This window comes from Falco rusticolus, chromosome 3, assembly GCF_015220075.1.
Source record: "Falco rusticolus isolate bFalRus1 chromosome 3, bFalRus1.pri, whole genome shotgun sequence".
NCBI lineage: Eukaryota > Metazoa > Chordata > Aves > Falconiformes > Falconidae > Falco > Falco rusticolus.
This window is the reverse complement of record NC_051189.1, coordinates 26796393-26820744: the sequence shown is the minus strand read 5'-3', so window position 1 is coordinate 26820744 and position 24352 is coordinate 26796393. Positions and strand designations below refer to the sequence as shown.

Genomic DNA, 24352 nt, shown 5'->3' with positions numbered 1-24352 from the left:
TGAGATTCATGTACAGGTCTAGGTTGCAGTTTACTTGTTGGCAAAGCCTCTTTTAAGAGCATGTTTGCACATAGCTGTTTGTTCTGTACTCTGCACCATTTGTTTTCACTTGTCTCAGTTGTTTGTAGGACCACACCATAACTGGATTTCTAAGATAGTAAATCCTACATTCTCTATGAAGTATGTCTATGTTACATTTTCTCCAGAGGCGAAGCCAAACTAAGGTGTTGGTGCATTGTTCAGTGCAGAAGATGTTCCTCTCACTGGCTAGTGATGTTCTGCTTGCTTTGACTGTCCAACTTATATTCACGGTCCGTCGTGGGTTCATGATTGCTTCAAGGGGTTCAGTTCAGACTGTTTGGATGGGGAGGTTTCTGTACAGGGCACATGCCCCTCGTGCTCTGCAGTGACATTGCAGTGGAGAGTTTGCATCTCACAGTCCTCAGTTCTTCACTGCTATTGCTTAAGGCAGTGCCTCTGCTGTTGTTACAGACTATGTCATTTTTGGCTTGACAGCTGCCATGAGTTTGTTGGGTTTTTTTTGGTAGATTGTTAGTGTATTCTAGTTTGCCTCATATTTACTGGGTTTTGTTTCCCATTGGCAACAAGAAGAAAATTTATATTTTAGAACTTTTGTTGGCTTTTTTTTTTTGTGAGGCTTCATTCTTGGTTTTAAAAGAGTCTGTTTTCACTCTATTTTTAGCAATTCCATTACCAAATCTGCAGGTTTTCATCTCTGTTCTTTATGAGATAGAGCAGTGGTTGCTAATGCTAAAAATGCCTAGTGCTTAAGTTTCCTGGAAAAGCTTGTTTTGTGTGACTGTGTTACCTGCACTTCCTGAACTTCCTGAAGAGGAGAGGGCTATGGTACTAAATTCTGAGCTTAATCCCAGACTTGGATGCTCAAGACACTAGTGTGTGCATGCAGTTTACCCAGCTAACCACTTGAGTAAAAAATGGTTGGTAGTTTGACACCCATGGTCAGATAACACAGCCTTGAAGCAACCGATTCTTACTGTCAGTGAGCTTGTGATCTTGGCTTTACACTCTTTACTTACAGGCCATGCAGCTGAAGGAGCAAATACTTTGTTTTTCATAAGATTTTGCTTCCATGGACTGTCAGGAAATGCAGACATACTATTTTCCATAATGAAACATTTCCAAATTGGCTAGCTGGAAGCAAAGCCCACATTTAAAGGTACCTAATTGTTTGCGGAGTTCCAGGCACAATTCACAACCTCTTTTGCTGTTCTTAAATGGTGAAAGTAAGCAGTTTCTGAAAGTAAATCTGTACTTTACAAACCCCATTTGTGTTTGCTTGAAGTGAAGTTTTATGCCCACCCCCCCCCCCTCCCCCCTGCAATTTTTTTGTTGAGTTTTTTTGCCTGTAAAATCTCTTGCAGTTTTTTGAGGGACTCAATACCTTTGTTGAAAGGGATGATTTAGCCAGTATATTATACTTCCATTTTCAAAAAGGCTTTCACATGGTTATAACCTATGTTTTTTAAAGAAGCTATGCTGGTAACCCAATGGGAATGGGGACTTTCTTTTCCAATGCCTGCCTAAAGAACAAGAAGAAAATTAGGAATACATTTTTTTTTTTTCACAGTGAAGAGTATGAAATCATTAGCTGATAGTTTCATTCCAAATAAATGACAACAGTGGCTCCCCCTACTCATCGATACCAAAATTTCTGATATACAACTAATTCATGAATGATGTGGAAGAGGGAAGGATAGTGAATTTGCTGAGGAAACAAAATTGACTAAAGGATTGCAGAAAGGTCTTGTGATAGATAAAATTGAACAATAAAATGGTAGGTGAGATTTAGGGTTGGTAAATGCAGAATAATGAATATGGGGAAAAATAACCCCCATCATCCATACAAGTAGATGAGCATAGTATTACGTTAGTTACTGTCACTCAGAAAAGTGTCTTTGTCACTGTGGAAATGTGAGGTCAGTGTGCAAAAGTAGTTAAGGCAAATAGAAGGCAAAGTATATTATGAAAGGAGTAGAAATCAAAATTTAAAACATTATTATGCTAATGTGTAAATATAATATGTAAATAATAGTAAGATGCCAAAATGACATGGAAAAAGTAGTGAGTAATCTGTTAGCTGTTTGTCCAAACACAAACTAGGCTGCAAAACAAGGAGCTACAATAAACAAATTAAACGCAGTATTTTCTCAGCAGTGCCTAATTAAATTATGCAATATAACTTACTGCTCTAGTATTTTACAAAGGGTATACGTGTCAATGATTGAAAAAGGGATTAGATGTGTTCTAGGCAGAAAAGAGATCTGTTGGTATCTTTTCAACATGGTGGTGGTATTACAACCTGCAGCTCGTTTCCTAAACTGTTGATTGTAGGAAATGGGGAGGGATGTCAGCTTGTCTTAAACACCCTGCTCTTGCTACCAGCTGGGGTAAGAATGGAGTGGCCAGCTAAATGGACATTTGGTCTGACTCAGAAGGTCTGCTTGTGTTTTCATAACATCACACTTCCTGCTTTTAACTTGTCTTCATATTTTCAGGTATCAAAAGGTAAATCCTTTTAGCAAGCCGAAGGAAATGTTGTAACAATTACTCTTGGCAGCCAAGTTCTTGGTTTTCTACTGTGATTATGTTACAGGCTGAGCATAGCTTTCTTCCTAAAAATTTGCAGGTTTTGTATTTATCTGTTAAGGCAGTTTTGCATTTAAATAAAACATGTTCTTAGAACAACAGTGTTTAGCGATGACAACATGCTGTAGTAGAACTCTTGCAAACACTTGATTTTTGCTTGTGATTATCAGCCTTTAACATAGCATTATTGCGTAGTGTTTCTTGTGATATTTTAGCTTTTAAGTATCTTCATGTAACAGAAACTCTGTTAAAATGATAAAGGTTGGGTATATATCCTGACTTTCTTCACCAGACGTTACTTTGTTTATACTAATTTTCTGTATCACTGGAGCAAGCTTACAATTTGTAGTCTTCTTAGCTATGTTGGAAAATGCTATTTAAAAATTGTTGTTTACTTACCAAAATAGCTAGTAAAATATCTCTGTAGATAAAGTTGGTTTCATAGATATGAATTTTGGGGGTTTAATTGTTACTTTCTAGAGAAATATTGCTGTTTTACCTAAGTCTGCAAAAGTTCTTGACTGGCATCCCTAAACTTGCTTTAGAAAATGAATTTTATTTTTATCAACTGAGATGAACTGTAAGTGACAAAAAGGAAGGTTTCATAACAAGCAAAACAATTTCTACAACACTTAATTTCAAAAGTAAACTCATTTTTTATGGGAGTTGTATATGACTACCCAGGCTATTATCTTTGTTTTATCCCAAGTGCCAGGAAGAACAGAGCTAACATAAATTAAACACCGGAGCAAATACAATTTAATTGAAAAGAAAGTAAGGCTCATAATTATGCAATGGGAATTTAATTCATTTAGAGTTAACTCCTGACTGTTTCTGGGTTTTTTTCTAAGCTGAAACCACATAGTATTTAGGAAACTTATGGAACTCGGGCACATTATACCAGAGCTATACTTCTCCCCTTGTCATAAAATACTCAAGTCTTGGGTTCCTGCAAAGGCAGCTCCAGAGCAGAGTGGGGATCAGACTTCTGTGTGCCTTCTGTAATGGCATCTGCAGATGCAGCACGCAGCCAGAGTGCTCTGAAGGATAGTGCCAACATATTTTTGGTTTTTCATAAAGCATTTTTATGTTATTCTTGTTCTGCCTTATCTTCTCTTTTTTCCCCCTCCGCCCTGTGGATTCCTGTGTTTATTACAAAGGTCCTTTGAGGATCTGTAGGTATTCCATTTTGAAGGGGAAAATTTTTCCATGTCTTCTCTTTTAAACTGCATGCTCAGTAGCAAGACTTGGTCTTTGGGTATGGATGTATATATATTTGGGATACTTAAAAGCTGACGAAAGTAAGGATGCTATTCTGGACTCAGAAGTTAATCCTTCCTTTACCAGTCACTGGTTGAATATTTGAGAGACATAGCTGTTAATGGCAAAGAATTAAATAAAATTATTCCTAAAGAAAAATCTTAATAAAAGCTTTACCTACTTCAAAAATTTCACGCAGTGTTCCTATTTATCCATACATTTCAAAGTGTGTTAAAAATTGTTCTAGCTTGTGATGTGTGAATTTGACTATTTATGTAGGATATGGAGATTCCTTCCTCCTGAAATACAAGAAGTGTTTTGTCAAAAAGCCTACTTGAAAAAGATACAGGCTGATGTGGTCCTGCAGGTGGATTTCACCCTCAACTGTGGGTTAGTTACCTCAGAATGGTGTTTAAATTAGCTTGTTTTACTCTCATGAACTGGATCAGGAATGTGTACCTGGCATGGCAGACAGGATGGTGAACGGCAGCCTGCAATGGATCCAAAGGCTGGGGCTTGTTCAAGAACCAGCAGGGTCAGAGCCTTTCAACACACGTATGCCCCACCAGTCACTCTGTGCTTCCTTTTTGCTGGGCGGTCTCTGCAGGCTGGGTGAGCGGGATGGAGGAGCCCATCCGTTGTGCACATCCCACCGGCCTGCTGCCCCAGCGCTTTTACCTGGGTCAGATGTTGGCACACCGTGGAGTGCTCTGTGTCATGGCCATGCCTGGCACCTCACGGCCCTAGCTCATCTCTGATCCGGTATCCACGTGCCCAGAGCCACCAACAGGTCACTAATGCATGGTTGGCTTCTTCAATTTGATTTCTGCACGTGCTTGCTAACATGAGGGCCTGCTCGCGCAGCCCCCCAGCACCTCTGCTCCCTTCTGTTGGCCCCGCTGCTTTAGACAAACAGCCCACTTGGTACAGGAGTGCGCCAGGTGATGCTGTCAGTGTGTCATTGCTTGTTTCCTTCAATAAGCTGCCCTTATAACGATGTAGCAGTTGCAAAAATGACCAACAACAACTGGTTTGTCTGAAGTATGCACACACAGGAGTATTTCAGCTAAAATAATTTTCCCTAATAATAAAGCTGATAAAATGTAGAGAAGGAAAGTAGGTGGTTTTTTTTTTTTTTAAAGCCTGTCTAACAGTAAGTAATAGATTGAATTAATTGGGGGGACAAAAGATGCATTAAACTTAATTCTATGAATTCTCTAGTAAGAACAGTCAGCTCACTGCCTGGTGCTTGGTAATGCAGGTGGAGAAATTCTCAGTCGTGTAGTTTGAAATGCAATGTTTCAGAAGTGGGGAATAATGATATTTGGATCTCATTAATCAAACAAACCCAAACCTCTCTAGCATGAGAGATGAGTGCAACACACCATTTAGGATTGAAAATGTAATTTAACAGGAACTACAGAGTCAGACACAGCTTTGAAAATCTCAGGGCACTTATTTAGAAGCTGACTGGTGAACATAGGAATTTAATGTCTTGCCCTAATTTTTAAAAATCTTGGGCCTTCATAATACTGTTCAGATTTCTAATATTGTCAAATAGGAAAAACCAGGTTTGAATAGTTGCAGATTGGCCAAGATTCTGGGGGAGAGGCTGTGCTAGAAGTGCTAAGGGAGCTTCTCACTGCTGGGGCCACCAGGTTTTGCTCTTTCATAGCTGCTGAATGAACACTATTTTCTAGTGTGTTTTTTTATTTCTAACCTACAGGGGAACAAATGTGAGCCCTAGTGACGAAAGTTAGTTTTGATGCCTTGAATTGCCTTTTTAAAGTTAGTAACCAAGGCCTTTTTCTTCCCCATAGCCTTTTCTTACGCTTATGAATCTCCACTGTTCACCAGACGTCCACACATTTCTGTGCAGAGCCTTTGTCCCTGCCTGCCTAGAGCAAGTTCACGTGATTCACCCTTGTCGGAGTCTCTGTGAGAAAGTGTATTCTGACTGTAAGCAGCTGATGGACACTTTTGGAATCACATGGCCTGAAGAGCTGGAGTGTACCAGGTGGGGTATTTTTCATGTTGGCAAGCGGTGAGGGTGATACTTCGTATTTGGCCTAGACCGAGTTGAAAATCTGGGGCAGAACGTTAAATACCACCTTGCTGTAGCTTCCTCATCACTAGTGACTCTTCAGTACTTAGGCATAGGACTATTTTTTTATTAAAGCTTTTTCATTTTTCAAATGTTCCCCTGCATTTTCTGCTTGTGACTTTCTTGCAACAAGTTCTGCAGCAGTTCTTTCCAGTATTCAGATCCCTGGAAAAAAATAAACTTTTTGCTGTAAGTTTTGTAAAAATTAAAATGTTAAATGTTACAGCATGGATTTCGCTTTGGTTTCTGATATCTGAACTAGGGATAGTCATACTTCCTTCATGGGGGTTTTGTAAGAAATTGCTCATAGACTAATGAAATACAAAATACTCTGTATTAGAATGGACACAGAGCATTAAATAGTAGATACCTTATCTTACTCTTAACTGTTTAAATGTGCAAGTTCAATATTGTGTTGCTTTTCTTGTACTGCCTGCCAAAAGTATCTTTTTTTTTTTTAAACGTCACCTTTTTCTCAAAGATGTTCATGTGTCTGTTCCAGAGAGAAGACAGTTAATATTACATTTGGGGAAAAGATGAGTCTATATATATTAAATGGAAACTGCTGAAAACACTCTAGTGTAATCTTCTTGAAATTCTGACCTTCAGCTGCAGATATTTATAAATGATTAAGGCCAGATGGTTTTTGTTAACACACATCAGAGCAAGAAGTACAGGAAAAGAGCAGAGAGTAGAAATTCAAATCATTTTTCTAACCCCCATGCAGCTGCTAATCTGTGATAGGGCTTGAGGAGAGCTGGGACAGTAGTCCTGTGCCATGATCTCTGATAGAAATCTGTATTGGGGTGAATATGACAGATGGCATTAATGCCATTTCCCTTAGCTCTGCAGAGAAATTGAGGTTGTGGGGTTTTAAAACAAGAAGACATGCACTTTTCCTGTCCAGTGTGAGCTTCTGTGTGACAGTAGTGCCGCTCAGCACAGCAAATGTCTTCAAGAATTATTATGAAAAATTCAGAAAACAAGTGAATCCAGTTATTCCATATATCTTTCAAATGACATTTTAAATCAAATTACAGTTTTGCAGGAACTACTGCAGCTCTAAGTTGTTCTGTTACTGCTAGCATTTATTGAAAAGGAACCTGCTGTGTTCCTGTGTGAAATGATGTCTCCCCAACAGCTGATACGGAGAAGTCCGCGTAACGCAGGATGTTCTTACAACAGCAGAGATCCTGCTGCTGGAGCCCATGGAAGAGGAGCTAGCGTGACGTTGGGCAGTAACTGGAATCCTGAGATTCACTCTTGTATTCTTACAGACATACATCATGCCTATTAAGACACGGGTGAATAAAGTTCCCACTGTTCCCATGCCTACTGGTCTTGGCCCCATGGTGGTTAATGAAAGAATCTGCTACAGAATCAGTTTTCTTAGGGATTAGTCTGGATTTATTTGGATGGCATGATAATGCAGAGAAAAAAAGAACTGAATTTTTTTTTAGCTCAAGCTGAGCTTGTAAACTGACATTGAGGGACACTTATAATAGTGTTTGTTAAAAGCTAGAATGCAAAACTTGTTCTTTGTAAATATATGCTTAAACTTGGAATGCATATAAATATAAATCCCATTTTGAGTAAATGCTTGCCTGTTTGACTTATACTTGCATAATCTAGTTTGAAGATATGTCCAACACTGCTAATTCACATGAAAGTCACATACTGTGTCCAAATAAACCCTTGAGCAGTTGGGTCATGGGCAATTTTTAAATTAACATTATGAAGCTAGAAAAAAAACCTGGTGAAATAGTGATAAATTTTTACAATGCTTCTATTTTCTGCTTTTGTCTTTTTCAGTTAGGTAGTTTTATTGTTCTTGACAAATACTACTGTAACACAAAAAATTATAATAATGATGTATAGTCACCAGTTAGTTCTGGATACTGTCAGCCTTCTTTCTTTGTTCCTTGACTGAAGCTTGCACTTTGAAAAGATTGCTTGTTGTCTGTCTGTTGTTAGCCAGATTTAAAAACCCCAATTATTATAAATATTTTCATGTACATATGTAAAAGTTTAGTAGCATTTAAGATTCTGAAAAAACAATTACAATTTTGAGTAGCGTTTCATAAGCAATAGAATGACAGCTAGAGAACAACGGTTAAATAGCTATGTTTGAATAGTCTTCTAAACTGAAAATACTTGAAGTCTGTCTTTTAAAATGCCACCTGATTTTTTTTTCGTATAATGTACATTTTGCATTATCTAAAAAATTTAACAGTGCTTGGAATCAGATTTTTTCTTCTTTCTAAGAAGTAATAATACTTGAAAATGAGGGTATTAAGATATGTCTTCTTCTGCTTATTTATGTAGACTAGTCAATTGTGATGAGGCTTTTCCTGCCACTGCTGCTGTAACTGCAAATGTACATGGAACTCAGAAGACCCCAGGCCAGACCCGGAGGGATTATGGATTCTGGTGTCCACGACACCTACACACTACCAATGGACAAGGCTACAAGTTTCTAGGAATTGATCAGTGTGCACCCCCATGTCCCAATATGTACTTCAAAAATTATGAATTGGATGTTGCAAAAAGCTTCATCGGAATAGTTTCAATCTTTTGTCTCTGTGCTACGCTTTTCACATTCCTGACTTTCCTGATTGATGTTAAAAGGTTTAGGTATCCAGAGAGGCCTATCATATATTACTCTGTCTGTTACAGCATAGTCTCTCTAATGTACTTCATCGGATTTTTACTTGGGAACAGAACTGCCTGCAACGAGGCAGACGATAAGTTAGAGATTGGTGAAACAGTTGTTCTTGGCTCCCAAAACAAAGCCTGTACTGTCCTTTTCATGGTTTTGTATTTTTTCACTATGGCAGGAACTATATGGTGGGTGATTCTTACAATCACTTGGTTCCTTGCAGCAGGAAGAAAATGGAGCTGTGAAGCTATTGCACAAAAGGCCATGTGGTTCCATGCAGTCGCGTGGGGAATACCTGGTTTTCTAACCATTATGCTCCTTGCAATGAACAAAGTTGAAGGGGACAATATCAGTGGAGTTTGTTTTGTGGGTCTGTATGATCTGGATGCCTCCCTGTACTTTGTGCTTTTGCCGTTGTGCCTTTGTGTTTTTTTCGGTCTCTCTCTTCTTTTAGCTGGTATTATTTCTTTAAATCATGTGCGGCAAGTCATACAGCATGATGGCAGAAACCAGGAGAAGCTAAAGAAATTTATGATCCGAATTGGAGTTTTTAGTGGTTTATACTTGGTGCCACTTGTAGCACTTCTTGGATGTTATGTCTATGAACTGGTGAACCGGAAAATCTGGGAAACAACTTGGGTGTTTGACCACTGTGACCAGTACCATATTCCTTGTCCTTATCAGGCAAGTAGCAGTTTCCTTTATAAATAATATCAGAAAGTTAATTGACAGAAACCCTTACGCATCACCATATCTGCCGTGCAGTTCTTAAACTATGCTCGCATTAAGTCATCAGTTAAAGAACATGCAGTGATTAGTTGCTTTTTAAGTCAAAATCGGTGGTATGATAATTTTGCTTTGAAAATTTTCACTAATCCAGTTGATACCACTCAGCAACTGAATTCCAACTCACAGCTCTAAAGGGAATATAAAATCTTTACAGTATTTGAACTTCATTTTACAAATTGCTTTGGGGGGAGGATCATTCTTCACAGTATCTGTTCCTAAATTTGGGTGCCTAGCTCAGTATCAAAGTACCGAAGGTGAATTTTCATCATTTTCAGTTGAAGCTGAAATAATGATTCTTGAAAATTGAGTCTAAATTGGATTTAAAATGTTGCTTATAACCACAGATTTAAAATCACTTTCATCTTTTTTTCTTCAAAGTGTAGAAGTGTGAAACACTTGAAATTATAAAACAGATTTCCAGTATGTTTTTCTACAGTAGCTGTCATTTGCAAGCTATTTTCATTAAGATGAAGAAATCGTTTAAAAAACCCAACGAAACAAAAAGCAAATAGAAAAAAACAAACAACCCAACAACACTTTAAATTGCAGAGGTGTTTGTATTTAACATTTGACTCTTTAAAAACCAACTTCCTTGGAAAGGCTTTTAAAGTAAATCTGCCCACGTTCAGTACGCTGTGGATTTGTAAGTACATAAAACTCCCTGCAATTGCAAGTAATTTGTGGTTTGTTTCTTTCCATTTAAGAACAAATATAAAAGATGACACCATCACAAAGAGAAATGCAAGTGTCTCATGTCATCTTTCATTGCTTTGCACTTACCATCTATGTTTTTACTGCAATAAACTTTCATTAAAAAGAGGCACATAAACACAGGCATTATGGAATGATACAGATTGATCTTTGTGCATTCTTAAACATCCTCTGTATCCTCTGTATTGAACAGAGGATTGAACAGTCTAAACGGAGAGTAGCACAGCTCACGGACTTCTTGGTTATTTTTGCTTCCATTACCATTCTTAACAAGTACACTTTGTTTTTAGTGGGTTTTACACAGAGCTCTGTATCAGCCTAAACAGTCCAAAATACACGAGGTGGAAAACAAGGCTTTTATACTTTAAAAAAAGAAAATAAAATCATTTTGTTGGGCTTAAATATAGCAGCTTGGCGTAATAACACAGAAAGAACATATATTCTCAGCCTTTTAATTAACCTATTGGAAAGAGTAAACAGCAACAGGGAATGCTGCATAAAGGCATACTTAATGGGATCTGTCCCTGTAATAAACAGCATGGGCTAACTGGAGTAGCTTGAAGTGGTATGCTTGGCCTCGGCTTACCTGAGCTAACTGGTGGACTTTTATTACATTGGCCAGATCAAAGCCAAATAAAACCAAACTTCATTTTAAGTAGCTAATCTTGCCTGGCTAACAAAAATAGTGAGTTTCGTAGATGGGACTGACAGATAAGCCAGGTAATGTAAATTAAATTTGCAGCATGGCAGCAGAAGATAATAATCTCTTACTGAGTTAAATGTCTCTGCTCCTATGATCCAGTTCTGCAGATAGGTGGATTAATTTTGCAATAAACAGAAAAGTACCGTGTAGTTCCCTGCAGCTCCTTGAAGATGCTGTCTAATCTGATTAACTCCCAACTCATCCACTTACAGTTTCTTTTAAGTTGAAGGGATAAATCTTACACATACAATCTATCTCTGAAGAACATGGTTTCTAATACTGTTATCCCCCAAATTACCTTTCCTTTCAATTTAAAAGAAAAATATTTCCTTCTGACTAATCTCCTCTGTGTATTCAGCTGTAAACGTTAACCAGCTCTGACTTGACTGTACAAGTCCTAACATTTGTCCACAGTACAAGCCTCAACAAAGAACAACAGCCATAAAGGAGAAAGTCTTTTTTACATCATTTGTTTTTCTGTGTTTAAAAAATAAATAAAGTATATTTTCTTCTTTGCATTTATTATACTTTATTATCTTCTAGGCAAAGGCATTGGCAAGACCAGAAATATTTTTATTTCTGATGAAATATTTGCTGACGTTAATTGTTGGCATATCTCCAGTCTTCTGGGTGGGAAGTAAAAAGACCTGTTCTGAATGGGCCAATTTCTTCAACAGAAACCGCAAAAGAGAGTAAGAACAACTTTTTTTTAATTCCTGTTTTTTAAAGTGTATACTTCAAAAAAAGTTGGATTTCAAACGTGTTTCTCTAAATATAAGTCAGGTAATCAAAATGTTGTCCTTAGACCCTTTCTTTTTTGTACTCTACATGCTGTCTGTGGGTGTCTGCAAAATTCCTTTGGAGTCTATGGAAGTTTTACATATGCAGTGACTTTTTGATAACATTTTCAAAAGATAGAAAATATTTTTCTCTGCTGACTTGTTCTTTTCCGTAGAGCAGAAGACATACTGTTGTGTTTAGCGTCAGCTATTACATCTCTGGTTTCCAGTGGCATGAGAAAAGATATTTTCAGCCACCAATTTAGATCCTTTCACGTGTTTTGACTACTTCATTTGGCCCAGTATTTAGCTGTGTTTACTATCATACAATAATAACATCCAGTGTTTTTCGCTACCACCAAGCTTGTCTTATTTTAAAATTATTTTTCCTTGAACCCTTCTTAGTATCACTTCTATTGTATTAATTACTGGTCCTTATTTTTTTCTGAGACAGAGTAATTCTGTTTTATTACTTAGCTTTAGTAAAGTTTTATATCTATGGATTTAAACAGATTATAAATGTCATCTCTGTTTCTTGTACTTGCCTTTTATCCGTTCCTTTTTATTCCTTGATTATTTCTTTTCAGATTACATGTGTTACTTTACGAATTTTGTTACGGTTTTAGATCTTTTTATTTCTTTGGATTTCCCAAGGCAGCACCTTAAGCTCCTTTTATTTTACATCTACATTCCTAGATGGTGAGCTTATAGCTTCCTTTCCCTCTCCCCTCTTTTTCCATTTCCTGTATATTTTTTCTTGTGTTTCAGATGTTAACTGCTTTCAGCTATAAGAATTTAAAAATAATGAAGTCAATTTTATAATGCTTACTGTTTTTTCACTTGAACAAGGTTTACGTTAAAGTTAACTTGGTAATACAGCTAATCCTGCTTTCCTCTCTTAGATGATTAATCTACTGAAGTCATTGGACCTACTTGCAGAAGTAAGAAATGTAGAAATCTGCTTTGTTTAATTGTTCACAGGCATAATTACTTTGGAACCATTATGACCAGATTTTTTTCTCCTCTTTTTACATATAATTTTTTTTCTCGTGTTCATTAACATCCAGCCCAGATTGTATCACTCGTTGCTATTATTTCACGTTTTTGTGTGCAAAGCTGTATTACATTATATCTAAGGTTATCCTCTTCATTCAGTTACATGCTTGTATTTTCTTTCAGTCCAATCAGTGAGAGTCGAAGAGTGCTGCAAGAATCATGCGAATTTTTCTTGAGGCACAATTCCAAAGTTAAACATAAAAAGAAGCACTACAAATCAACTTCACACAAATTGAAAGTAATTTCGAAGTCAATGGGGACTAGTACAGGCGGCACAACAAATCATGGAACTTCTGCGGTAGCAATCACTAATCATGATTACTTAAGCCAAGAAACTGTTGCAGAAATTAAAACCTCTCCAGAGACATCTGAGAAAGAGATAGAGGCAGACGGAACATCAGCCCGAAGAGTCGAGGAAGGTGAAAACAGTGGAGATCAGATGTTATCTAGTTCTAAACTGACTGTGGATCAGGTGGAAAAAAGAAACAAAGCAGATAGCACGTGTCATATGAGTAGCTTGGCTGAGAGCATGAAGAGAGTAGGTGAAGGAAGGTAAGGCTCCTTAACTTGATCTTTTGCTAGTTTATGCGTATTACCACTATTTTTCTAAGTTTTCTGTTTCTCCTCTCTTGAGGAATCGGTATACTGTCAGTATACTGTTAACCCTCAGTAGCTGTCAAGAGTACTGTAATTCTTAGAAAATATTTCATATGGACATGTATCTTTAGCATATGGGCTATTTTATATTTTTTGTAGGATTCTTCTTTTCCTTTTAAGCGCTGAGTGCTGGGGCTTCAGCTTGTAGGATATTCTTGTATCATTGAACAGTGACCCTCTAGAAACCTGTGGCTGCAATGCAATCATTTTGAGGGTGGCAAGTCTGAAAAAGAACAATGGTGACCCTAAACTTGGAAAAGTATACAGAACTGTATTGTGTTCTCTTGAAAAGAATATAGCTTAAGAAATATTGTAATTTCATTGCTAAAAAGGTATTTTCTTCCAGTGTAATGCACTGTACTTAAAATTGATTCCCTGTGTTTTATTTTTAATTACTTGCAGAATAACTCCTAAAAATGATTTTCTTGAATCTCCTCCATTACAAAGCAGCTGTTCGCAAATACCTGATGTGTCTCAGTCAGCTTCCATATCACTACTTGTCTACTCAGCTTCAGACACCAAAAGAGAGTTGGATTCAGGAAACAGTTCAAACCCTTGAAAGACTGCAATTTTATATGAACGCTTGCAACGTATAAAACTGATATGGGTTCTGTGTTACACTGGAAATAACAGATATTCTGTGCCTTATTAAAAAACACGCATATCTTGCTTTGCACTTAAAAAATGTAACTTTTGTTGTGGGGACAGCTAGCAATAATGTACTGTATTTAATCCGATCCAGGAATAATGGAAATTGAAGCTCTGTAGGACACAGCTGGATTGACTAGCAGTAATCTAAGAAAAAGATGAGAGAAACAAGTATTATGCCCAGTATAAAGAACACTTTGTAATGAATTGCATTAAAGTAATGTTTAGAAAGCACTGTTACTTTTCAAGGCATAAAAGTTCCATCTGCATTTTTGATGCTTTTCGAAACTTGTTCATTTTTTTCTCTTAGTTTACTGTGTCTTAAACAGCAGTATCACTTGAATAAGCGATACACAAAATTATAAATACTTTCTAAATTATGTGTCATGATGTATCAATTATAGCACTGGTTTATGGTAGCTTGTACACCGAATATGAAAGGGAATCTGGGATTACAGTGATTTATTTTGTACATAAAAATGAATTTTGTAAATAACTGACTGCATAAGGTCAGTGTTTAGAACTACTGTTTTGTATGTATTGTACAAACTTGGTAAAGTTAACATGTTTCTGTTAGGTTGTTACTAAAGTCAGCAGTCCTGTGGTGATCAGATAATGTTACTTAGTTCTGAGTAAAGCAGATTGTACCTTAGATATATATGCAATGTGCGCCATACACTGCGCATTTGGGGCAAGACTGGTCAGACATCTGTGCATCCTGTTACAGGGATAATATGTTAGAGGCAGCACTACTTGAGAAAAATGCTTCTTGGAGCCCCTCCTGGTGTGGTGTTCCAGTGCATTGTGCCAAAGAAGAACGTGCTTCAGATCCCTGGCGGCTTGGGGGCCAGAATCTAAAGTATATATTGAGGCTTTTTTTTTTTTTTTTTTTTCTTTACTGAGCTGCGGTGAAAGTGTATGTTTCACTTCGTTTCTATGCAAGTAATTTAATTTTTTTTTAATTCTGTAGAGAAACAGCTTGCAGAAAACAGAGTTATTAATATACAGGGTTGTTTAACAATATATTTACTTAAAAGAAGACTTTAATACTTTTTCTACAAAGCTTAATTTTCTATATGCTACAGCAATATATTTTCTTTAAATTAAAAAGGTCTTAATACATATAGCTTTTCTTATGATAATGTGGGTCTCAAGAGCAAGTACTACTGATGTGGATAAGAATTTCTTTGTTTGGCTCTTCAGAAATCCTGGCTCCAATGAAGTCGATGTGATTTATTACTTGGGATAATTTGGAGCCAGGGTTTCGCTGTTTTCTAAACCTAAATGTTAATGCATTTTTAAGACTGCGCACTGCCCTGCATTTGATTACTAATGAGAATATTTCTCAATATTTTGATATGCAGAGAAATTATTGTGTTCCATTTAGGCAGCATTTGTGGTGATGCTTTGAACAGTCAAGCAAAATTGCATAATACAGAGGTTGTGTAAATGCTGAATCAACAGGAACTACAGTTCTGATAAACCGAAGTTACTTGTTTTATCCATCATGTGTTAAAAATAGAATGTATTTACCTTTATATTGTGGCATCTGCATTTTAGCATTTGTAAACTACTGCCTTCAATAGGATGCAATTTCCTTTATATTTTCCCCATTACAAATGCACAAAATTCTTGCTGCTGAGAAGGCCAGTGAGAAAGACGTGACAAATCTCCTGTGAAAAATGCACACTAACTACCCTTCTTTCTTGTAGTCATGTTTGTAAATGGGTGACTTTATACACATGTTCAGTAGTTTTGTTATTACTGTCTTTGTTGGTAATAAAATACACGGTTGTATAGTAAGAGCTTCTGAGTTGATATTTCTTATTAACTAGGTGTAGCGTGTTAGTTGCTTTATCACTGTAGTATTTTTGCACCTAAGACACTTTAATGTATTTTTTTATAGAGCTGTGTGAAGGTAATAAGTATTGCAATGTTTTTATCCCACCTGTGTAAGTGAGAAACCGAGACAGAACAATACTGAGAATTGTTCACGTGAACATGGAGAGTTATGAAGGAGTGAAAAACTTGAACTAGTTCTTTCATCCTAACATTTAGAGCATTCTTTCTTTCATGACCTCTAAAGACCTCCTTTATATTACATAGAATATGTGTTTCCACTCTATGCTCTTGCTGCAACCCTTTAAAAGTATTGATACTCATTTTTTATTTATTTAATATTATTCCCTTTCTTAGGTAGTTCAGAAAAAGTCATGCTTTCGTGGTAACTGGTCTAAAGGAGATAAATACAAAGTAATTTTGAAGTTACAGCATTGCTGTGGGCTTAAAAATAGGTACGTGTTCAAAGAAATGTGTGAAATACCACGGTAATCATAACATTCATTGGAAGTGAAATGCATCAGTGGTAGATTGAGACTGTAGCACATGTGTGTTCCAGTCCTGCCGTACCAGAAATAACGTACAGACTGAATTCCCAAGGTGACCTTTATAGCTAAAAAGATTGTGATCTCTGGATGCTTTAACCCTGAACTACCCAAGCAGTAACTGGAAAGTTACACAACTATTTGGACATCCACAAAATTGATGGGGGGAAAGAAACTGAAAGAAGAGACACGGAGATGAGTTGAAGTATGGAAGACTGCCTTACAGTGATGGACTATAGAGAAGCTCGTAACAGTTTCTCTTAACAAAAAGTGTTTGGTTTCTTTGCTTTCGTCTTTTACCTGGCCAGAATTCAAAATGAAGATAGACAATCCGTATTAAAATGGCTTTTCTTAAAGAATAACTTATTACTGGAACATCTCCATCAACTGAAGTAATTTAGTTGAGACTGGCTATCTTCTGGAAGACTCACTATAAATCCAACAATTCAGAATATTGATCCAGCTATTTTAGTTGTTTGCTGCTTTTGTTTGCAGAAAGCTAAAATAAAGGATAGTGACAATTTCTCCAAGCCCTAAAATGTGTGCCAAATGGTCTTTTACTTCTCTTCTTTCTCTTAATGGATCTGTCATAAATCACTTCAGAGTAGGCGTTAAACTAAGTTTTCATGTTGCATAGGAAACCCTTCGAAGGACAAGATAGATTAAACATGCTAAATCATACTTGACTGGTGATATTAACAGCACCTGAAATTACCAATAGAGTACTTACAGGGTATGTGTTGTGTCTACTGTATTTTACTGTCTTATTTTGCTAAATTCTTTTAGTGAAAACTGGGGTAAAGGTCACCTAGAGTATAAAATGATCTATGCACGTATTTGGGAAAAAGAATAGTTTTTATGACAAATTTTCAACTGATTTACAGAGAACCGTATGTCCTTTTTCTTTGCAGGATACAGAATATACTAGGTTTAAAGATGGTCAAATCCTGTTGAATTTCAGAAGCAAAATTAAAATACGAAGAGTTTAACTTCTTTAATAAAAGTAAGTTCAGCATTCTGCAAAGCACTGAAAAATGCAGTAGCTGAATAGCATGAGGAATCGTATTTCCCTTTGAAGATTGACCACCCAGTCTCAACGTGTGGTTTCAGAAGGCTGCACATCAAAGGAGAAGTGCTATGTCCCTCCCTTCACGCTGGCCACTTGTGGAATCGGGCTTTGAAGGTGTCTGAGCGCTCTCTGTTTGGCTGCGGTCACTGGTACAGATCTCTGCCAGTGTTAACCACTGGTATTTGCAGCAATTCAGATGCTGGCACCAAGGGTATTTTAGAGGTTCATGGGAATAAATGTTATTTTCTGTGCATTACCTTTTTCTTTGTGATTATTCTTTCACTCTTATTTTTGTCCCTTACCATACTTAATTATTTCTTTTAATGGGCTAGAGTTTAACTGTAATTAAAAATGAAGAAGTTGGGCAACCTATACCACACCTTCATGAGCTTTCTGCTTTGTATCTCTAGAAGTGGAGCTCAGAGTATCTTTCTCGTGTACATCTGTGAAATCAGTTTCATAGATTTTACTTCCTGTTAAGAAGCACTTGAGATGCAAAGTATAATTAAAAGCTTAAAAACATGCCGGGACATCTATATCTGAGCTCTTTATTAATGTTTATTCCCTGTATTTCAACTTTGTTTATAGAAACTAAATATAAAATAAAAATTTGCTTTATTTCAGGTCTTCCTAGTTAAAATAATGACAAACATGAGATGTCTTCAGACATACAAAGATCTGTCTTCATTAAATGGCTCACTGCTGGTTTCTTAGCACAGACAGGAGCTGGAGAGAATAGTTTCTGGGAGAAGAGTGGTGTGGAAGAAAGCAGTTGTGGAAGCTGGATGAGCACTCGGGACTGGGCAGAGGTGAACCTGAGGGACACTGATCTCCAGGCTGGAGAGCGTAGCCTTGGGGATGGCAGTGTAGTCAGGAGACTACATCGGGTCTTTTAAGTGATATTTTAGGTCTTGCTCTTGACATACAAGTTGAAGAGAAACAGCAAGAAGAATTTTACTCCTATTAAGTAGGTTTGTAAGTTATGGAGGTGATGATGGGATCACTAGATGTGGCCACTAAAAGGATCTTAACAGGAAAAAGTACATTCTGTGTTGGTCATGTATGAATGACGATCAAAGTATCTAGATTTTTATGAAGATAAGGTGCATCCCAGTTTATCTTCCCGATGTTCTGCCTGACCGCATGAAACTGGATCACAAGAAATTAAATGGGCACAAAAATAAGGCACTGCCAGATAAGGTCCTGGAGGAAATGGCTTGTAAGTTAGCTAATTAGTTGATGTCTTAAGCTAGCTGGGAAGCTGCATGCTCTACAGGCCCAACTCTAGCAGCGTCATACCTACTATCCGAGAGTGTATGCGAGTCTTGAATGACCCAGCCAAAGACAGAGGGTTTGAGGATGCTGAAGCAGCTGTGCAGGTTTCTTGGCACTGGGTTTGAGTCACCGATGTTGCCCACGGGACACAGTCCTTTCTGGGACTTGCTGTCCTTCCAGATTCGCAGGGCTGCAATCCAGACTTCCGACTAAAGAACGAGTGGATGCGCTACAGGGCTTAACAGTCCAGACAGGTATCATTCCGTGAAACATGAAGAGCTGGCGCTGACAGAGATGTGACATGCCACTGGGCGGATGAGACGCAAATATTTTGGGCTGGCTGAAGTTGGGACTCACTGTGGAAATTAACCGGAGCTATTTTTCTTAAAATCTGTTAGTAGTAGGCAAGATCATCCTGAGAATGGATACTGTGAGAGAAGCTGATGGTCAGGATGATGTTCCCTATGGAGAGAAACGGAAAGTCACCAAGCCAGTAGGAAAACCCAAGAAAGCACGCCCAATAAAAAAGAAGAGAGGACTTTGCCTTTTAAACTCATATAGCCTCAACAGCATTAGATATTTTTAGGGCCCACGTACTGAAAGTTTTTCTACTTGGCAATGGGAAATTGTGAATTCATGAATGAGATTTGTAAACCAACCAAGAGGTGCTGTAACTACAGCAAAGTCACAAGGACAGAAGGAAACCACGCTGGAAATGAAGTCATGCCTCACAAAAGCATAGTTAGATGAAGCACCTGCTGTAAAAAAATGTAACTCAAAGAAGGACTTGAAAAGACAGTTTTCTTTACAGGAACCTGGTAGGTCCTCTGCTGTTCTGGCCAAACACAGTTTCATCTCCATGTGAGCCAGGGAGTCAGTGTCGTGCTTGATCCTTTCCAGCGCCATCGCACGAGTCAGTTGTTGACGCAAGTCAAATAAGATTTCTCTTTCAGCATATAAAATAACTTTAATGCAAGAGTTTGTCTGTTGAGGTATCGTTGGGGCTAACTATGGGATGACCCCACTGAACTGCTCATGGTGAACCTCCCTCACTGTGCCCGAGCCAGGAGCCCCTGTAAATCCATCGGCCTTTTGGTGACAGTGGCTTATCAGCAAACAGACAAGGCAGATGCTGCCCAGAAGATCCACAGCCCTGCTTGCAGCAAGCCATGGTGCCTCTTCACTGAGGTCAGGTCACCTGAGGGGGACAGCGTGGATGTGAGAAGCACCAGGTCTCAGGAGTGCCACGGGCTCCAGGCAGGCTCCACCACCATGCCAACCAGGCAGAGCCACAGCAACCATGCATGTGCAGATACATCACTGCTGCTGTGGCTCTGCCCCCCTCGCTCTGCCTCTCCTCTCAGACAGGAAATTTTGTGCAACTGTTGAGTGTCCTGGGCCAATTCATTTTTATCTGTGACCAAATCCTCTTGCTTCCACAGGCTTCTGTGTATTTTGTGCGTGCTATCTATGGTGGCTATCGACCTCTGGTTTCTGTGAGCCGCCCTGAAGCGCTACGCAGCCCTTCCGTAGCCTGCAGCCCGCTCCTCATTGCTGCCCTGCTTATCCTGAGGAACTCCTTTTCAAAGGGCTTGCTGGATACAAATAAAAATATTAATTTCAAAGTCCAAGCCCATTCCTTTAATTTTTGGGTTATCACTAATCTGAGTTATTATCTTCCAAAACTGGGAGGGCAGACCTGTGGCAGTGCATGTGACGGATGGTGTAGAAAACCCGAGATTGTTCCCTTCATTGAAGAAGCTTTCCCATCTGAATGGAGCATTGTATTTCACCTCCTAGTAACTATTTACTAGTGCAGGATTCAAGGGAAGTCAGCTTTTCAGTTCTGCAAAAGGCCTTTCTATTCATAGAGAACTAATGAGGCAGCCAAGTCATTTTTCTGCCATTGACTAATTCACAGCCATTCTAATGAGCAATTGTTTCTCCCAAGCCTCCGCTCTCCCCTTGCACATGATGATTCACCGGAGGCCTGGTGAATTTCACTTAAAGCTGGACTGAATTAATTTTCCCATTCCACCATGTGCATGAGTCCTTGAACCATCCGATCTAACTGGACCCGCTTTGGCCAGATGTGCTCCAGATGCCCCTTCCAACCCAAAGGTTTCCGTGACTGCAGCCAGGATTGCACTGGCCACCCCAGGAGACAGTCTTGCAGAGGTACAGACCAGACACCTCCGGAGTCAGAAGGCTGCAGCCAGCAGTCAAGGAAAACAGGTCTCAGCGGGGGATTTTCATCATAAAGCTTACACTAAGGAAACGTCCGGGTATCCCGAGTTATCCTTTATTGGTGAAGCAGGCAATTCTCCCAAATGGTTTTATTAAGTTTATCTAACTCTGCCTGACAATTGGCGAGTGGCGTTTAGTTTCAGATACTCGATGCTTCCATTATTATTGTAAAAGCCACAGCTATAGGGAAATGTGACTATAAATGAACTGATGGCTCGGACAGAAAAAAAAAAATATATATGCCTGGAAACCCCAGCAGGCTGTGAAAGGAGCTGTTCCCACAAGAGGTGTCCAAGGTATGTCCCGGTCTTGACTTGTTGGTAGCAATGTTAAGAGATTTATCTCCATAGAAAACTTGGTTAATCTGAGTAGTAAAAAAGTGTTAATCCTTTCTCTAGTGTTTTCTACTGTGCAAAACCACAATGTTACCTACAGTAACATTAAGAACCGCCACGGGCTTATTCAGAAGTAAAGAATTAACACTTAGCTGCCGGATTTTTCTTGCACACTCAAAAAATGCCACCCTCCTGTATACGGCCACAGGAATCTTCTCCCGCAGACAAGCCTCTGACAGGTTAGCTTATGCTTTCCTAACAGCTGTGCCCCTCTTGCCTTTCTTCAATGTGATGGACTCAGTTGTTATGCTCTGACCTCTGCCAGTCCTTTCGGGCTGTCATTCAGATTCTACATGTATTTTTTTTCATGGCTTGTGTAGTGAACTGTCAGCATGACTGGGCTGTCGCCTGGAGGTGCAGAGCCTCAGCAAGTAGAATATTGATACGACTTACGCTTTTAAGCTTTCCTCAAAGGCAGAGACATCACTAGGTATTATAATCCACTAAAAAGTCTGCCCCAAAGTGGTTTTTAAGATTCAAATGTTCATATATGTACCTGCAAAGCACTGCTGTGACTATAATGCCATCCTTATCATTTTATGTAGAAGCTACTGGAAGCTTTTCTTAAGCAGGTATATCTGTGCTAGTAAAGTAACAAAACAGAGGGAGAGAAGTTTTGGATTATTTTAAAATATTAAGCATGCCATATAAATATTTAAATTAAAAGATATTAGAAGAGATCAAGGCCACGATCCCATCGATTTTTATGCAGTTCCAAAGTTTATTTTGTGGAAGAAAATGAAATCTGTTTCTTAAACCTGTGATAAATTTCCTTGCGAGCTCTTACTTTGGTTTTCTCCTGCAGCAGTACAGACGGCTCTTTTGTCCCCTCCGTCAGACAGGCAGGCTGCAAAGAGCCATTTGAGAAATTCAGCAGTCTCCTCTGATCTCAGCCTTTTACACTGACTTGCAGCCTACCCTAAAATATCAGTAATTAAAGTGAGCAAGAGCTAAACGATGAACTCCACCATTAAAAGCACCAAGGGTAGATCAGCAAAGATCCCGAGCGTTGCGATGCTGAGCACGGCAGGGCTAACCCTGAGCGCTCTGCTGCTTACCCTGGGGCGTGCACGCATCCCCCAGCGCACGGCAGGTAGGACTGCCAATCACAGTCAAAATCCCCAGGCGTCACCAGAACAGAGAGACGTACAAAGCGATAAGAGTTAACAGCAGTTGAAAAGTCCAGGTCTTGGCACTCACGTTACTGGGCCTCTTTTGGCTCAGGATGCTCAGCCCTGAACCTTCTGCAATATTTAGACAAAGTCTGGTTTTCCTGGTTGTGAAAAGCTGCAAGTAATGTAGTTCCCATCTGAGAAGAATCTGTTTCTGAGCAGTTAAAGCATCTCCTCCCTGTATAAGGAGACTCTTCTACCAGACCTGGGTCTGTTCTGCCAGGTTTGGAATATGGACCGGGTCTTTCATTCCCAGGCTCTGCATTAACCATGAGCCATGGGTTCCCTTGATAAAATGCTCCTAATCTTTCCTATCGCAGTTGTTTCACTTTGTGAAGACCAAGGAGTGAATAGCAATTACTTACTGATTGAATTCATACCAGTGCTCTAATAAACGGTATTCATAAACTGGAAGAGTTTTCACCAGAAAGGTGGAGAGACCCAGCGACCCAGTGGGCAGCCCCTTGAATTTAGACATTTTATAGCTGAGGCGAATGGAAAGACATGGGTGTATGAGCACTTTCTCTTCTCCAGGCTTGTGTGGCTGGTTTTTTTTTGGGATGCTGAGAGGCAATGTGAGGGGAGAAAGCAGCTCAAATGGCTGTGGGGAGAACATGCTTCTGGCACCAGACTCATGGTGTGAGCATCTGCTACGTGTGGTGCAGGTGGCAGCGCCACAGTGACCTTGCATGAGCCTGCCTAGGTTGTGCAGCAGCAGACTGGACATGTGGAAGATTGTAGTGTCATTTAAAGGACGGATGTGTGTACCTCAACATCTGTGCTGATATGTTTGCCACCCATAAAAGATAAATTCTATATCATATGGTAGTATGGGTAAGATGAAGGAATCCACTAGCTGATGTAGTACAGATCCTGAAGATGCTCAGGCAGGCTTATTACAGCAGCTCCTTTTGTCTGGGAAATATTTAGGGCAAAGTAGGTCAGTAGTTCTGATTCAGTTCGAATGTCTCACCAGCATTCAGCAATGGGTGCTGTCCTCAGAAGCATTTAAATACATCAGAAGCCCACCGAGCATAAGCCTAGCAGGTGGCAAGGCTTGCTCGGACCAAAGCAGGCTAAGGACGATGTTGATATTTCTGTTTTCCAGGCTGCAGGTCAAATGAGCATTGGGAACGGCACAATACACTTACTAGAGCTCAAAGCAGATGTCCCACCATTATTTGCTAAGACCTTCTCTTACAGCGTTCCTTAGCTTGCTTCGGCTGGCAAAGCCAGCCGTTTGGGATTTAAAAGCTTCTCACTCAGACCCGAACTCTAATGGTGAGCAAACCCAGGCAGAAAAATGCATACGGAAGTCTGTGCAAATTGTTAGCTAAAATACCGAGTATCAGGAAGGTGTACAGTGCTGCTGTGCTGTGTGCTGCAGCTGTGGCGCCTTGCCTGAAGAAGTTAATTCTATAATACAGGAGTCTGGCAATGTGGGAAGGGACGAGCCTTAGCAACAGCCCGTGCTGATGCTGTTGGTATTTTTATTACCCCAGCCACTTGGTAATGATGCCTCTCTGAACATGCATGTTACACAGAATTCAGACATTACCATCTCTCAGTATTGCCCCCAACCTGGACCCGAGGCAGGAGGGGTTTCGCTGACAGCAGCACACAATTACACAGTGAAGCATCTGCGTGTGCATATTCGTGGATGCTCACTGAGGCTGTCACAGAAGCAATTGTTATAATTAAAGATTTACATCATTCCATAAATTTTCCCAACTGGTTTAGGGAACCATTATTGTTTACTAGCTGTTTTACAAAGTCGGCTGGATGTATCACTACACTCCTTCACAAGGTGGGGGCC

General features: G+C 39.1%; 1 protein-coding gene across 2 annotated transcripts in view; it reads left to right on the top strand.

Moving 5' to 3' along the window:
* FZD6 (frizzled class receptor 6) overlaps positions 1 to 15799 on the top strand; it is a 32862-nt gene extending 17063 nt beyond the window's left edge. For both annotated transcript variants that reach the window (XM_037380661.1, XM_037380662.1), the window contains exons 3-7: positions 5709 to 5905; positions 8318 to 9335; positions 11398 to 11546; positions 12813 to 13241; positions 13749 to 15799. In XM_037380661.1, coding sequence (XP_037236558.1) covers positions 5709 to 5905; positions 8318 to 9335; positions 11398 to 11546; positions 12813 to 13241; positions 13749 to 13905 — 1950 coding nt within the window. In that variant the 3' untranslated portion in view covers positions 13906 to 15799. The remainder of the gene's footprint in view (positions 1 to 5708; positions 5906 to 8317; positions 9336 to 11397; positions 11547 to 12812; positions 13242 to 13748) is intronic.
* The last annotated feature ends 8553 nt before the right edge of the window (positions 15800 to 24352 follow it).